This window comes from Halyomorpha halys, unplaced genomic scaffold, assembly GCF_000696795.3.
Source record: "Halyomorpha halys isolate HHAL.00 unplaced genomic scaffold, Hhal_1.1 Scaffold363.1, whole genome shotgun sequence".
NCBI lineage: Eukaryota > Metazoa > Arthropoda > Insecta > Hemiptera > Pentatomidae > Halyomorpha > Halyomorpha halys.
The window spans coordinates 626,820-644,514 of record NW_027106613.1 but is presented as its reverse complement, the minus strand read 5'-3'; the positions used below and the strand labels follow the sequence as shown (position 1 = coordinate 644,514).

The 17,695-nt window shown below is 32.8% G+C and overlaps 1 protein-coding gene and 1 long non-coding RNA gene across 5 annotated transcripts in view; one reads left to right on the top strand and one right to left on the bottom strand.

The window, feature by feature from the left end:
• The window catches only part of LOC106681753 (uncharacterized), a 22,219-nt gene extending 13,270 nt beyond the window's left edge, over positions 1-8,949 (top strand). For both annotated transcript variants that reach the window (XR_010842765.1, XR_010842766.1), the window contains exons 4-5: positions 6,491-6,584; positions 8,810-8,949. This is a non-coding gene — a long non-coding RNA (uncharacterized lncRNA). The remainder of the gene's footprint in view (positions 1-6,490; positions 6,585-8,809) is intronic.
• LOC106681750 (uncharacterized) overlaps positions 719-17,695 on the bottom strand; it is a 186,304-nt gene continuing 169,327 nt past the window's right edge. For 2 of the 3 annotated variants that reach the window (XM_067044986.1, XM_014422220.3), the window contains 10 exons: positions 11,350-11,484; positions 11,046-11,210; positions 10,161-10,289; positions 9,746-10,069; positions 9,370-9,609; positions 9,044-9,234; positions 8,804-8,951; positions 6,950-7,028; positions 5,047-5,280; positions 720-4,965 (listed from right to left, as the gene is read on the bottom strand). In XM_067044986.1, coding sequence (XP_066901087.1) covers positions 1,004-4,965; positions 5,047-5,280; positions 6,950-7,028; positions 8,804-8,951; positions 9,044-9,234; positions 9,370-9,609; positions 9,746-10,069; positions 10,161-10,289; positions 11,046-11,210; positions 11,350-11,484 — 5,607 coding nt within the window. In that variant the 3' untranslated portion in view covers positions 720-1,003. Of the gene's footprint in view, positions 4,966-5,046; positions 5,281-6,949; positions 7,029-8,803; positions 8,952-9,043; positions 9,235-9,369; positions 9,610-9,745; positions 10,070-10,160; positions 10,290-11,045; positions 11,211-11,349; positions 11,485-17,695 lie in introns of all 3 variants that reach the window. The other variant, XM_067044987.1, reaches the window with a different exon arrangement.

Genomic DNA, 17,695 nt, shown 5'->3' with positions numbered 1-17,695 from the left:
GTCAAATATCCTTTAAAATTCACAGTCAAAAATATTTTTCATTTTACCACTATCATACACTTTTATGTAATTAACTTATTTAACATCGGCACTATTAAATAAGTTATTTCAACTTATTTGTGCTATATTTTGACCACAACCCCCTACCATCTCCTCCTCATATAATTTATAAATGGTCAACTATCTCTCATCAATGTAATAAATAAGGTAAATTTTATCTAAGAAGAAATCATGAAGAGAAAAAAAATGTCGGATTAAGAATTTTAGATAAGGCAACATCCAAATACTATTATATATTTTAAATTTAGCGTACAATGCCTATAAATTATAAATTTCAAAAAGCAATTGTTTTACTAGTTATAAGTATACTGTGTTAAGGAACAACCCAATACCATTCGTCTTAAAACTTTTTAAATAAAGTGTCTCTCTAGCTTAAAAAGAAATTATTAATAAACTGATCAGAGATATTTTCAACTTCTAAAGGAGCATGTTCAAAATATTAGAAAAATAAATTACAACAAAAGCAGCTTAAAACATTTTGAAAAAACTAATTTGAACTAAAGAAAATAATATTGATTTGAGTTGACACATTATCAGGATATTCTGGAAATAGTGTTCAGGAAAAAAATGAATGATTCATTATTAATTATATTTATTACAACCCTTTAAACAGGGTTAGCTAATTACATCTAAATTGAAAAAATATTTCAATTTAAATTAAGTACAAATTTTTTTATAATTCATAAAAATATAAATTATTTTTTAATATGTATATGTTTTTACAAATTAAAAAAATCAAAATACAATTTGAGATCAATTCAATTATTTTTCTTTTTACAAAAGTCAGAGACAAAAACAAACAGTGTGCAATGTACAAAATGTACATGAACTTATAAAATACAAATAGTTAATAAAATAAATTTACATTTTTACATGACAGTACACAGTACTGAAAATAAGAAAGCCTCAACAGTTAAAAAATAAGAAAAAAAAGAGAGCACTACTAAGTCCGAGGTTTAAACCTTGACATATAAAAATCACAGTCTGTACAATAAATTGATGGAGAAATAATGGGTTTCTTTCGACACAAATTACACATGGAGTTCCTTCCGTTACTACCATTCATATTTTGTACAACTTTCTGTGGTTCTATTTGTCGAGGTAAAGGAGGATGTTGATACGGCGAGTACTTACTCTGAAGGGATTGGTTGTTGGGATTTTGAGCATTCATTATTGATTGATTCCCAGTGCTACCGTTCTGAAGCTGAACATTTGGGTTTACCGGAGGATTCTGGTAGGTGGGACTCAAAGGCCCGTTGGGATACATAGGTTGGTTAGAATAAGCATCAGGATTCAGTAGGTTAGGCACCCGCTGATAAACATCTTGCCGTACATTGGGCACTTCATTTTTCATCATATGCTGTGGATTGAAGTCTTGGATTGGCGATTCAGGTTGGTACATACCCTGAGGCCTACTCTTATTCATTCCTGGCAAGCCGTTGCTATTGCTCATAGGTTGCCTCATTTTTTGAGGCAATGTCATATAGCAATTTTGATTACTCTGCACACCAGAGGACAGTTGTTGATTAGCATTTTGCATCAAAGAAAGTTGGGAATGATTCAACATCAATTGTGATTTGATGGATAAGCTAGGCGATGGAATATTTGTTTGCTGAGATATGGGTTGGCCTTGCTGATTAACATGATTTAAAGCATGTGCTTTTGCAGCTTGATTTCCACCTGCAGGACCATTTAAGGTATTGTTGCTAAGTTGCTGATTGGTCAAATGCAATTGTGAATTTGCTAGCTGCACGTGTGAAGGGTAAGTTGGAAGCTGGTTACTGAATGCCTGCCCTTGTATGCCAGGACTATGTTGAGAGATACTGGAAAGGTAAGCAGGTTGCTCAGAATGAGCGTTAGCAGGTAGATTCTTCAACTGGTAAGAGTTATTTGAAAGCTGATGGTTACCTGTTCTTTGATATGTCTGCAATGAAGCACTAGAAATATGACCATTTGGCAAATTACTGTTATGATTGATTTGATGAATGCCATTACTAACTGGCGCATTTTGTAACATCTGATTATGAAAACTGGGAGAAGGGAGATTTCTTTGCTGCATAACAGGTGGCTGTTGATAGTTTTGTAAAGGCTGTGTTGAGTTTATCGGCCTTAATGTAGAATGTGGATTATTCATCAATTGACCATTAGAATTCAAGTACTGTTGATGGTGGAGCAACTGCTGAGCATTCACAGCACTTTGAGGTAACTGCTGATAAACTTGAGACACCGACTGATTTTGGTGAGCTAATCCTTGCGTTCTTGGTTGAATTAAATTCATGGGAGGAACCATACTCGACTGACTGTAGTTTGGACTAGGGAGGGGAGAATATTGACCTTGAAGTGCATAATTCTGTGATGTAGGAAGCGACATTGGTCCTGAATTTTGAGTCATATTGCTCATTGGAGAATGTTGGATAGAATGTGGGTTGTTACCATTATACAGCATAGATTGTTCAGAAGTACTGCTGCCCTGGTTAGAGAATTCAGGATTTTCTGTCACTGACGATTTTTGTTCCATCTCTCTTGATGGAATAGTGTTGTATTCAGGCCTTGCAAATGACATGGATTGCATAGAGTTACTAAGTTTATTGACATCAGAATCAGATAACTGCCTGCTATCCCTCATAATTGGCAAACCATTAACCCTAGTTGACATTTGATACTGGTCCTCAGGATGATACTGTAAGGAATTCATTGATATATATGGCGAATTAGAATTTGATACAGGTTCATTGGAATTTTGATAAGTAGCAGGAGACATTACATGATTAGGAATCGACAAGTAAGGGCTCTGATTAGAAATTTGAGCTGATACCTGCATTCTACCAGCTTGACGATTCGGAACAGGAGATGGTAATACTCTCTGAAAATTAAATGGACGATTAGAATTACTATTGACACTTTCAGCAGGTTTTTCATTCGGAAGCCCATTCGAACATTTTTCAGGCTGTTCAGCACTAACAATTGCATTAAGATCTTCTGGCTCTTCTTTTTGCTCCTGCTGGTTACGTACAGAGCACTGTCCATAGCTTCCTGAATCATTTCTCTTTAATGGTACAACAGAATGAACAGCAATTTCTTTTGTTTCCTGATGAGAATCTCTGTGTAGTACTGATCTTAGCACTCTCTCAAGAATTGGATTCGGTATATAACTATTCACTTTATCTTCTTCAGCAGTAGCAACTAAAACTACCTGCTCACAAAAAGTAACATTTTTCTTCTTACTTGTCTTCCTTTTGATATCATCACATCTACTGCTTGCTAAACTGCTCTTCATTTCAATATCAACATTTTTTACAGGAATTTCCAGATCATGTTTCATTTCTATTTGGTTAGTAACACCAGGAGCATGTAATGGCAAGGATGTAGGAAGATTCATTCTTTGTTTTTGTTCCACTGGAATCTCATTTGGTTTTATCTGTTTTTCAATTGTTTTGTGAGTAATAGTTTCGAATTTTGATTTCAAATCTTTTACAGAGGATGTTTGATCATCAATTCTATGCTTGCCAACTTCATTGGACACTGCATCTGATTGCCCTCTGAAATCTTGGGGATGGAATGGTTGCTTATCTGTCTGCTTCTGAACCATTTTTTGAGGTTCAACATCTATTCCATCACGATTTTTTATTGCTGCTTGTTTCGCTTGTAACTCTCTTAGCCACGTTTCACATTTAGTAGGAGGCTTCATGGCATCCAATGAATCAACAGTATCTACAAAATCACCATCATTCAGTATTTGAAGTCTCTTCCTTTGCAGTTGCTCTAAAAGGCTACTAGGAGTAATAGCTTCTATTTCATTGGGGGGTGGTGGAAAATCTTCACTAGCTTGACGGGAATGTGTGACTGAGTTCAATGGAGATGGATAGGGCGGCAAATCGAACAGATCACCATCATCGTCAACCACACATTTATATTCTTTTTCAGGAGAAGAAACTTGGTGAACTTGAGCAGTAGTCACTAGTTTTGTTTGACAATTGTTCAAGTAGCTACCATTTGCATAAGTAACAGATTCCTTGTTTTCAGTGAAACCCAAAGGAGGCAAACTTTGAGGTTCTGGTTCCTTCCATAGACTCAATGTGTTCTCTTTGTGAACTGAATGAATATCAGGGATTTGAAACTGTGGCCTATCAGACTTACTCAGCTGAGAAGTGGTTCGTAACGGAGGAGGTGGTGGGACCTTTGCCATTTGAATCAGTTTACTACCATGCAAACTTTTTCTCATAAGCTTGCTCCTTTCAAGATTCGGATTTCCTGAATATTCTAAATGACCTTCTGATAAATATCCAGATAGGCTGGGCTGCTTATCAACCTTACCAACATTTGTATCATCTTTTGAGCCTCCCTTTATGGCAACTTCATCTTCTCTTAGATCAGGCATTGATCTATTTTTTCTTCTAATCAAACCTCCCATCAGCAATTTTCTCCTAACCTTATGCTGTTTCTTACCTTGCTTTTGTTCTTCAGCTTTGATTTGTTTCTTAGCCTCTTTAGAAATTTGATTTGAAATAAATTCTTTTTCCTTCTGACTTTCTTTCTTGCTATTTCTTTCTTCACTCCTTGCCCTTTTCTCATCTTTTTTACCATTTGGAGGTTTGTTCCTACTCAGGCTTCGACCTGGGCGATCATACATAAGATATTCTTCATCTTCCACAGTATTATTTTTAACTTTAGATGTTGCACGTGATAATAGCCCTTTCCGACTTTTAGGTAAAGTAGCATAAATTTCTATATTTTTCTCTGAATTCGGTTCAGGTATTTCTGGACTTGGTTTGGCATCGGGTAAAAGTTCTCGACTGTTTTGTCGAGAATGATTGCCTTTATCCTTAGAATTCTGTCGAGAATGGGAAGATGTAGGTCCTCTGCCACTGCATCCACTTCCTTCTCGGCTGTGTCGGCCCTCTCCATCTGTGAAATAAAAATTTTATATTAAGTTGTGTTACCAAAAATGTATAAATAAACATTCAGCATATTATTTCAAATACATACGTCTCGGTCCATTAGGCTCCTCTAAACGTTTGTGAATGCTTCTTGCTTGCATTATACATGTATTATGTTTCATTCTTGCTGCCGAGGCTGCTTGGGGATTGCTGTAAGGTGCATCCATGGCTTGTCTAGCCTTCCCAACAGCAGCATTTGCAAAGGTCAAAGCTCTTTCTAAATCCTCTGTTGCCTGCGAGTGCTTCAAAAGCATATCAGCTTCATCGCATAAGCGTTCACACTCTGTAATAAAAAATAGAACAATTATACCAAACATTTTCCTAGTTATACAACAAATATACTAATGGAAACCAGAGAAGGCAAAACAATTAGATTATAGCCAAGGCAGTTTACATTGGAAAACAGTTTATAATTAGTTTGTTATTTCTTTCAAGTATGGCACTAGTTGTGTCCTTAGTAATCACAGATAAAATAGAGTAAGAAGTAAACAATCTAGGTAATATAAAGGTTACTATGGTGACTACAATGGAACGGTAAGAGACATTTAAAATAATATTATTTTTTTCCATCCCTTTTATTAAACATTCTTTAAATATAACTGTTCAAGCTCAAAAGTTTGTTTTTTATTTATTTTAACTGCAAGTTACTTTGTATTTTTAAATTTGTTTAATTTGTTACGTAAAATAAGGGACACAAGAAAGTTTGTTGTGGTGGAAGTATATAAATACATCGCTGCAGTATGGCACGTATAAAACATTATTACGAGCTGCAATAGGATTACAGCCTGAATACAGACTGCTGTCAGTATCACTAGGCATTGGACCCACGTGGTACTTTCTCACCAGACTACTTGTTTTCGGGGCTCTGTCTTAGAAGTGACCCTCACCCAATGTCAAATTTCTATTGGTTCAACAACCGCATCAAGAAGTTCATCTCGGATGAGATAGAATTGAGAGATGTTATTGATATGCGCATATCGACCCCCCGACCATCTCTGAGTGGCTGTTCTTTTTCTCTTCAACGAGCTTCCTTATTTTTTTGTTTGTTTTCTAATTACCTCAAGTAGAATTTTTTTGTGTAAAGAAAATTGTTTTAGTTTCTATATCTACACATTTTTTTTTAAATTCACAATTCATTCTTTTTTTTTTGAACAACAAAACACAATTCTTTGTTCTCCAAACTTTGTGTGGTCTAGATTTCATATAAGCTATTCAGTTGACAGAATAACTAAATTCCATTTTCAAAACTTTTCAGAAAAGTACTTTTAATAATATTTCTTGTTCCAAAATGTTTTCTTTTCAGCATGGCAGGAAAATATAAGATTACTAAAATTAAAATTATGCTCTTAACCATTTATTCCTAAATTAAATGTTATAGAATCAATATTGAAAATACTAAGACTGATTTTAAGGATTTAGTCATTCTATCAATTGAAAGGCACATTTATCTTCATAATTTATAATCTTTATAATAACAAGAATTAAATTTTCAGGATAATAAGTAAACATATCTTTGAAAACAGAACACTATAATCCAGTATTAAAAGTAAAAGATATGATTCAGTTCAAAAATACTTAAAAGTATAGGTAAGTATGTTATAAGATGTCGTTTTAGCTAGCGATAAACTTGAATGTCATACGAGGTCATAGTATACATAAACTGGTAACAGTACACAAATGTCACTATAAATGGTGGGTAAGTTATAAGTTACACTTACTACTGTTCTAATTATATCACATCTATCAATTTCTGCTCACACAAAAAGGCACAAACACTTTCAAATTGATTGAACATAAAATTAAATAAATCAAAATTTGATATTAGGTTATAATCACCAACATTGGTCAACTATTTTCTAATTTTGTATATCCTCACTATCTTGAGTGACAGATGTAAACTAGTACCTATAAACTTACACTAAAAATAACATAAAATAGAATTATTTTCTTACCAGATTGGCCTGACGTTTGAGTATATTGAATATTTCCCAACGATACTGGTGACTGATGCCCTTCAGGTATCTGTGCCAGCTAAAACATGTGAATGCACAATGAAAATTCGTAATAATTATATATAATATAATAAATTCATAATAATTTCTATATAGATGGAAGGAATATGGTCCGGGTGCGGTCAAGAAAAACTCAAATAGTAGAAATATACTAATTTAATGAGCCAACGTTTCGCCCCACGTTGCAGGGCTTCTTCAGGGCTATTTTGACGGCAGTCAAAACTAAAATGACCAACAAGAAAAACTCAAATAGTAGAGATATACTAATTTAATGAGCCAACGTTTCGCCCCACGTTGCAGGGCTTCTTCAGGGCTATTTTGACGGCAGTCAAAACTAAAAAAAAATGATAATTTCTATATAATAAGTAACATTACAGGAAATATTGTAAATATTACAAACCTCATAAACAAACCCTACAATAAAAAATTACTATGGATACAACATGTTTTTTAACATCTACTTCAAACTTAACTAAATTCAAGATGAATTCGTTGAAAAAAAAAAAAAGATAAACCTAACAGTGTACTACAAAATTGTGGTGAGATAAATAACAGCAAGGATGATAACTGGGAGATAGACTTTATAATAATTATTTATTTTTTCACTGTTATTGTATTACCATATGATTTTTCATATGATTGATTAATCTGTAAAAATGATATTTAAATGATTTAGGGACTTAGTCATAAAAAGTAGTATCTGACCTTTGTTGCAAATTGAAGTACCTGCCACCACTTGGGCCTTATGGGCTAATTCCATAGATTTTTGAGAACTTAGTATTTTTTAAAAGATATTAAAAAGAATTATGTTGATATTAACTTATAATAAGTAGCTCATGGGCCCTTTTTTATAATAAAGTACACACTAATACTATTGGTCTTGTGTATGTGTAGGTGACTGACCGCTATTGATTTGAAGGAAATGGTCAGGGCTGTGGGTCAAGTAGTAAGAGAAAAAAAATAGTAATAATTCAAATTAGCTTTAACTATTCAAATCTCCTTCATAATAGTCTTGTAGTTGGTATTTGGTACAATTTCACCAAATTGTACAACTACTTTTTCAATCTTTTAATATCAATAGTTTATAATATCACTAGTAGTTGTCATGTAATAAAACAAAAGTATAAGTTCTAATACTTTGCAATTTTTACACTTCTGGTTATTTACTTATATATATAATTTTTTTTGTTACCGTGTTTTAGAACCGAGTGCCTCATTTAATGTTATTGAGGTGAATATAATAAAACATCCAATACAAAAAAAAAAGTTTATATTAATAATACAATACATTATTTGGAAGAATAAGCATATATAACTGGAATGAGATACTTTACCGACAAAGTTCCTCAAATTTATCACAAAATATTTTATTTTATTTCTATTTAAAGTTTAGCAGTGTACTGAAGACTTCTGTACAGCTAGATAGTACCATCTTAGGGTTGAACATTAGGGTATTTTCTTAATTTGTTTATTTAAATTTTAGTTAAATAATGATGATTAAGTTTATTTATTTATTTTTATTATTATATATACCCAGTGCTTAACCCTCAATTTACCTTATAAAATAGACCGTTGTTTCATTATAAAAAATCCTTCTTATCATTATTATTGACTCTTTGTATTGCTTCAATAAAAGAGATTATTAAATACAAATTTAAAAAACTTCTACTAAAGAAAATTAAGTTATTTCTATGACATTAATAGAACATCCAAGAAAAGCTAAATAAGTTAATGATGGAATTATTAATCACAGAGAAAAGAAATGTTTTGTTTTAATTTAATTGAAATTATTACCTGTAGGTTATGTTTAAGAGTTTGCTGTAGAGGAAGACTGTCAGTAGAAGAGAGCGAATAAGAATCATATCCAGGATCACACTGGCTACCACCAGAACTTGACTCGCCACCTTTGAGGCTTGTAGGACTTCTTGGAACAATATTTGTCCTAAAAGAGTAAATAAAAAAAAAAATTAAATGAATATATACAAACCAATAAAGTACAATATGAATATCAACATTTCATGTAATAAAACTAACCTGTTTTGCATTTTTCCAATAATATATTGATAGGGGTTTTCCAAGGATGTTGAGGACGATGAAGAAGCACTATTTCTATCACCACTCCAGTTTCCAGAATCCCTTCGTGCCAGCTCTTTCCTATTCCACATTGCCGCCTTTTGCTGCATAGCGGGAAAGTTTTGGTATTCACTTAGCACTTGCAGAGGTCGCTAAAACACAGAAAAAATATTTAATTAGTAAAATTAAATACCAAAGATCTTATATATCATCTTAAAGTCAGATTTAGTGATTATGAAAAGATTATACAGTGGTATCTTTCAAAATATCTAAATGTAAAAATATACCTGATTATTTGCATCATTAGATTGTTCTGGGTTGGGAGTAAGGGCACGCCTTTGAGCCATTGTAGCTAAACTCGGCTTCTCAGGGCTCGGAGTAAGTGATCTCCTTCCAAGAGGTGGCTTGGCAGTTGGTGCGACAGTAGTAGTTTTTGGTGCAGTTGATGGATCAATAGGAGTACCATCTGGTGCAGCAAATAGCAGAAGAAGAGGTTGGTATCTACCTCTTCGACATTTGTCAACCACCTACAGGATAAATTAATATTATTCAAAAAATGATTAATAATGTATTAAACTTTAGTGAATTAAAATCAAGATTAAAAAAAAAAAAGCAAAAAATTATCACCTTAAATTAATGATAAAACATAAATACTAAACTAACCTGTTCCCATTTTGGGCCAACTTCTCTAACATTTGCATCATCAAAATAGATCCAAACTCTGAGTTTCGTATGGAAAAAGAAAGTTGAATAATGTTTCCCATAATAAGTGACTACCCCAACTAGTTGATGAGGAGTGTTCATGTTAGGGCTTGGAGTGGGCGTATGGAATACTTCTGTCAAACGTAGTGTTGTACGTAAAGTGCCTAATAAAGACATCACATGTTCCAAAGAAGGGCGTTCGCTGTCCCAAACGATCCCAACAGAAACTATTTCAGGATGATTTGTCAACGTCCTTCGAATCTGAATCTTTGCTCCACAAGCGCTCTAATAAAAAAAAAAATTAAAAATTAAAATTATTCTTAATGAAATAAGACTAAATAAATCAAGATAGTCAGAAGAATATAATAATACTTACAGGACAGTCTCTGATATCACCCATTCCTCCAGCTTTTTTCAAAAGCTGTCCAAACAGGTCAGAGTGAGCTGGATTTGGAGTTTGTTTGGCCTGTGATATTAATGCGGAAGCGGAGACATAATGCACCATCTATAAATAATAAATCATTTAAGATAAAAAAATTTTACCTAAAATCTAAAAAAAACATGAATAAATTTTCAAATTTATGATTAAAACTGAATTGAAAATAATGAGAAATTTTACCTAATTAAAACCATCCATAAGTAAAATGACATAGCAAACAAGGAAACAAAAAATATCATAATAAAAATATTTTACTAATAAAACTCAATCTTGACAATTAAGGACTAGATGATGATGGATTAGCAAATACTCTGGGCTACTGATGGCCCTACTTGAACAATGCATAATAAGGAAATAATGCAAAGCTAAACTTGTTAAATTATCACTTCTTCAATAAGAAAACCTAATAACCATTATAGTGCTATTTCAAAGGTATTCAATAGATATGTGATATTAAAACTATTTTCTTTTTCCTCTCAGTCTCACTAGGATACGACAAAATGTCCTAATGTCCTTCTCTGAGATAAATGGATTTATTAACATCTTAGATATACAAATCAGGCTGTAGAGGTTGTACTGCATACTTATGTTCATACAATGAAAATGAAGCCAAATATTGTTTAAAAGGTAACCAGTAATACCTTATTAAGAAGAAAAATCTATTATCTCTACTAAACTATAAAATTTTAATATGTGCATTGTGGAAAGAATGCAAATTATAGTAATTATAATCGAACTATGACATCAGTAATTAATATGACTAAAATACTGTTTTATTTAAACTAAAAATTTTAATACAAAAAATAAGAGTTAATTATCAACCTGAGTAAAAGGCAGTGGCTCCGATGTAGCACCACATGCACCACAAACACTTTGTTCAACAAGTGTCATCGCAAACTTGACATGAGGAATGCAATGGCCTGCACTGCATAAGTCTTCTGCCTCGCCGCAAGCCAGGTGAAAATGTATGCGCAACAGAATGTTTTCCTGATAAACATAAATAAGAAATATTAAGTATTATTTCATCTTAAGAAAAAATGCTTAATGAGGTAATAATTTTTTTTAATTAAATTATAAAACCATTAACTGATCAGATAAATATAGATTAAAACAATTTATCTCTTACAAAACATTCGGCTGCATCATCCATAAAGCCAAGCTGAAATCTTTGCTGGTCAAAAAATGATTCTGCGAGAGCTCGTCGCAGTGCATCAGGGGGCAGTGCACTTTCATGACTGAATTGCAACTGTGAAAACAGCTCCTGAAAAAAAAAAAAAAAAAATATATGAAAGCACTGTAAGTGAAATATATTTGAGGTGGTTATTGGAAGTTGTTTTGATGGTGGTAAGTTGGGGTGTTATTCATCCAACCAAGACAATTGGGATAAAACATTATTCAAAGAGTAATTATACATCATACCCAAAATTGCTTTAAAATGCTATTTAGAGAGGTCAATTTCCAAAAATGTTTAAAAAAGAGAAAATTACATGAAATACTCTCCGGATAACCGGGAAGTTAGGAACTCCAGTCAAAATTGAAGAGGAAATTTTATATATTGTATCCCCCTAATAAGTTACAGCAAATCCACTGACCAGGATTGAGTACACCAGTAAAGAGTTTCTCTTTGAAGCTCTTAATACTAAAAGAATTAGTACTATTTTCTCAGGAGTGGTGTCCATTCCAATGCAGCCTGGAGCATTTCGTGACGGATCCTCGGAATAAATTTCGACTTTCCTACTATTGGGAATACGAAGTAGAATAGACTGGTAACTTTTACGATAACCCATCTTTTTGAAAGTTGGGAAACATAACGATGTAAAACGCAAAATAAAATGAAAAATTATTTGCCTGGAATCAATTCTGCATTTAATAGTATCATACAACACAATTTCGTGAAGCCAACTTGTCAGAACTCGATTATTGCCATGGTTGAAAACTAGAATTAAGTTGGCTGTGCGATTGGTGGAAGGCAGGGGCATCGCCTGGCTGGATGAGAAAGCCCCATGCCTCCTGTATTAATGAGAACACTAATAACATTTTCCGGTCGCACGCTCCACTCCATTATCCACTGTTTCCAACCACAGCATCGTCCCAACCTGGCTCTCAGCAAGTGAGAGTTCGTTGGCCAGCCCGTCTTCAATGCTCGACATGCAACAATAACCAACGCGTCCACAACAGATTCTCCAAGAGATATCAAAGAAATTTCCATCGGCTGAGATGTTAGATGGCAACTCATTCTGTAAGATGAATCATAGAATTGAAGTAGCATTTGTGCAAGTGAGAAGGAAAGAATCTCTATTAGAAGCAGGTGGATCGTGAATCGAACCGAGAGTCTATTCCAATGAAGGAATCGTACACCCAAGTGATTCTCAACAAAGAATCAAGATTTACTTGGGATAGGTCGATTCTGGAAGAGATGTTAGAGGCTTCTAAAAAATAATATTTTTAGAAGTTTTATTACTTAGTTACTTAAGCCTTTACCTTAAGCCCCAAACAACAACAACAACTTAGTTACTATGTAAAACGCGGAAAACGTGAACATGGGCTTTAAAGAAAGGAGCATTTTGTGACAGTTAAAGCAAAACACGGGGATTTTTTTTATCGCAGAAGATAAATATGATCTTAAAACCTATAGAAGTCGGTGAACCACTAGGCCGGAAATTGAACCATGTGCGGCCCACCCCCAATTCCTAAGTTGAAACAAAATCCCCATCCCCTCGGAAAATATTCATTTTGTTTCTAATTTAAATTTCTAGATTTTTGGTGAAGTTCACTTTAAGTCATCAGAATTCAAACATTTGTTTTTAATAAGTTTAGATAAGATAGGACTGCCTAATTAATTATTAACTTTAAAAAATACTTATTTATATAATTCAAGTAGCAGGATGCTTGTTCCTAAAGTTTTTCACAATTAGGTTGTTAGGATTTCAAAATTTCACGCACGCCTGGTTGAGTTGGGTACCTGGCAGGTCAGCATGGGTGCCGAGAAATATCCCAGGTATTTCCTGATCGAACACTACCAGGAACTGAACGAAAGTCCTTTCGCAGAAGAGATTTCTGAAAACTGATTCACGCAAACTCATTTCCTACTGGCATACTCAATAACAAGGCACAAAAAAAAATTTACTAATCGACGTTTATGAAACCTAAACGATGTGGGAAAAATTCAAATAACTCATTTTTCAATACATTACAATAACTGTAATAGTTAAATAAACAACATGAGTGTAATTATTAACCAATATAAAAAAAATTGAATTTTGAGATTAAACAAACTGTAAGCACATAAAAAATTCAACCCAAATTTTAATGTAACAATTTTGTACATTTTAAAATTTTGTTTTATGTTTCATATAGTATTTTGTTTTAGTCAAAATTATTATATTTTGTAATAATAGGGCTAAAAATAATTAATAATAAGAAAATAATAACTAATTATTTATATTACACATGTTTAAAATATACTGTATTATATATACTGAACAAGTCTGTAAAAGTTTTTATTTTCAAAAGATAATGATTTAGATTTCCAAATAAGTATAAATATATAATTTTTGAAGGATTATATATGATGAATCTAAAACACTTCATATTTTCCTATATTTTTAGAAATAGAAAAAAAAAATATGAGCGTATGAAACCTCTGCTTGGAGGTACATCGTGCGGTGACCTGTGACATAGGCGCGAAATATATTTTTTAAAATGTTTATAATTTATACTTAGTATTTTCGCAAAAATAATATCTATATAAATAATGATAAGCAAAACCTGAAGGACGGCGGAGAGATTTATTTTTTCTGATTCTACAAACCTTGAAACGTAAAAGACAAAATTTAGTCTAGAGTTTCATAACTAATTCTTTTCTTGGTCGATTACGAAGATTAACCATAATTTTTTTTTAAAATTTTTTTTAAGGAGAACAAAATATCGATTGTTATGATACAAAGTTATAAATTTATACGCATTTTGTTTTATTATTAGTTCACAATATATCAACTAAAAATAAAATTAAATATATATATTTTAATTTAGACTTCACCATAAAACATAGCATGCCTATAAGAACACAGTAGCATTTTATTAATTCAAAAAATACGCACGGCATTAATATGCACAAAATATGAGAAGCATTCAGGAAGAGTAAAACAAAGACTTCCATTTTCTTCAACTTCCGCTGCTAACCGTTATTCCGTACTTACCGTAAAATCCTTTATGCACGAATGAATTTATTAGCGAATCCAATATGGCATGAGCGTATGGGGAGAATAAAGTGTAAAAACCACCAAAACCTGTTCCATCATCAGGGTAGGGAGAACTCGACCGCAACGTAGGGTTATAGTTGAAGCAATCCAATTTTTTTTTTGTTCCTACACTAAGCCAAAATTACAATGAGGTTTCCACTATAAAATGAAAGCTAAGAAACAAAAGCCTATTTGTTTATTTGTGAAATATAACAAATTCTGAATTATTTCGAATATTCAGAATTCAAATTTGGATTTGATGGTTGAAATCATAATAAATATGTCAGTAATAATTATGTCAAAATACAGAATGAAAATGACAGTTGGTTCATCCCGACAGGTAACAGAGGACAGAACCATATGGCATCAACACGAAGAACAGCTGTGTGCGGTCGCATAGGGAGAAGACATCGACCGACATCCTCCACCACAAATATCCTAGAATAAAGGATTTCGATTTTTTTTTTTTCAACATGCGAGACAATCGAACAAAAAGATTATATTCATTTTTAAAAGTGCCGCCTATGGACGCAGCAACAAACCATTTCTAATCATACATGTTATTTGAATATAGGACTAGGTTTTAAATCTAACCAACAAATTTTGAAATAAACATAAATAAATTGAAATTTTACTGAGTAGAACATGTGAAGTTTAAACACATTGCATGCTACGCCTCAAGGCGATTCTCGACTCGAAGGTTTAAAATTGAAATAGGCTTTTCAAGGCGAACCAGAGCCCCCCACACTAGTTGCAGACACGTTTTCGCGGGAAACTTAAGGCGCGCGCGGGAACTTCTACAACCTACTCCTTCGAGTACGATGCACCCGCCTACAGTGCAAAAGCAGGGATTGAAAACTTTCAGAGATTTTAACGATGCACATCAATATATAATAATAACTGGATCACATAACTTTCATTAACTAGCCTACTTTGAATTGGAATTAATGCTTTCATATAAAGTGGGACTGAAAATTGATTTCATAATGATCTATATTATTAAACTAAGTTTATTTATGAATTTTACATCACATCCTGACCTTACGACATAAAAGTTCCGATGATATTTTTATGATTTATATTGCCATCCCCATTTTCGGTAATATGTTGTCAACAATGGATAATATTTTTACTATGGTTAATTATCAAATTCTTGCACAGTTTACATTTATCCATTTACCATTAAAATTCACAATGAATTATATGAATGGCTTTATGCCAGGTCAAGCATATTCTGGTATTCTCGCTTACTTACTACATAGAAGTATATTTATCTATTTCATAATGTTTTGTCTTAAGTGACCAAAGAACTTCTTCAGAGAAATTAGTCAAACATTCTAGTTTATTTAATTTTTTTTTTACCCACAAGCGTAATATTTGTGAAATATGTGGGATTATAACCAGCTTGAGGTGAGACCGCTATGAATAAAAATTAACCCGCCTAGACCAGAACTGAACTGAAGGTCAAACACTGCAATTATAAGGTTGCTGAAGTGATTATTATCAGAATTAAGTTTAATTTTACCTCACATCCTTTCCCCCAATTTCCAACACATGATAAACTCTTAGTCTGCAGTCCATGCACAGATAAAAATATGACGTATTTTACACAAAGTTTCATTTATTTTAATCAATTATTGACCTCCCCCCCCCCAAAAAAAAGGGATTTTCACTCAAATAATTTTAATTACATACCAATTTTTATCAACTGAATTTGAAGGAGCGCAAATCCTTAAGATGTATTTTTCTACCAAAAAAACACATTTAAGGGCCCAAATATAGAAAGAAACTAATATACATGTATGTATCAAACATCCCCGAAATCTCCAAAACCAGGGAAGTTCTAGGGGTTATGGAAAATGCATACAAAATATAAAACCTTTCTCTGAAAACTTTTGTTTCAGAGCAAGTCTCCTGTTCCGGAGTTATTAGAATGAAAACATTGCAGATTATTATACAAAACTGTCAGCATCCCTTAACACCCATATTCATTTTTAATTCGATTATAGTGCCTTTTAATATTTTGTTCTTGGAATTGAACTCAGAACTAATAGGTTTTACAAGAAAACAATTATAATTTATTTGTGTTTTTTGTTAGTTACAGTACTGTAAGAAGTTCACTATAAATGTTAAACACTAATTAGTTTCAGTGCGTAGGGATCTTGGACCGGACTAAGAAATACATCTTGATTAAGGGATAAAAACCTAAGAAGTTCTTGGCACAAAAGGACCGTAGAACTTGTTTTTCTCAGGGCAAGTTAGAAGTAGCAATTGGAGCTATTAGAACTAGCGGAATACTGCTAGTCGTGGATATGTTCTTATACAAGTTGGCAAGCACGCGCGCAACCGGTTCTCCAAGGCGGGAAACTCTTAGGCGGGAAAATCACGGCGGGAAGATGAGCTCCCGCGGTTGCAGGCTTTCACTGAATCATTACGACAGAGTCAAGGTTTTAGAAGGGCCCATCTTCACTCGGATGCCCTGGTTTGAAAACAATACTGCGAACAACACAGGTTTCAACGCTCGGTAATTTCAAATGAGGCTAGAATAAAAAATAAATAAAAACGGGATACCGTTTCTAACATGCACTTAATAAGAACAATGATCTTGATTTTCCCAGAACTCTAAGCCAAACACTAGGATACTTAATTTGGGACTTTAATTAAGCATATAATGAGCACTTTTAAAAACCCAGCAATCTTAGATACAGCCTTAGTATCAGATACAGCTACAAATAAATGAAAATTAAAAATAGTTTTTGGCAAAAGAACGAAAATCTTCACACAAAAGATTCGTGAGAAAAATATTCCAAACTGATTTGAGTAAGAATTATGTCATTTTATAATTATGTCAACGATCTTAAAAATCGTCATATTATATTGGTTATTTTCTAAAAATTTCAATTTATTTTAATTAAAAACAAAAGAAATACAAGAATTAAATTAAAATTCCCAGGGGTCTACAGAAATCAGGAGCAACTCAATTTTTGGTTGTTTTTATAATTACGAAACTGCTTTTCAATAAAATTGGGTATATAGAGACTTGGTCTCAAATTTTAGAAAATTTAGTCTAGTTAAGAAATATATATGTATATATATATCAAATTGGGCGGAAACTGAAGACCGAGAGAAGTTTGCGTGGTTTTTGAACTTTAATTTTTCCACTGTTATCCATTTTTTAATATGAAGGAGCGTTTTTTTTTTTTTTTTTACAAATATTGATGTATATATTTA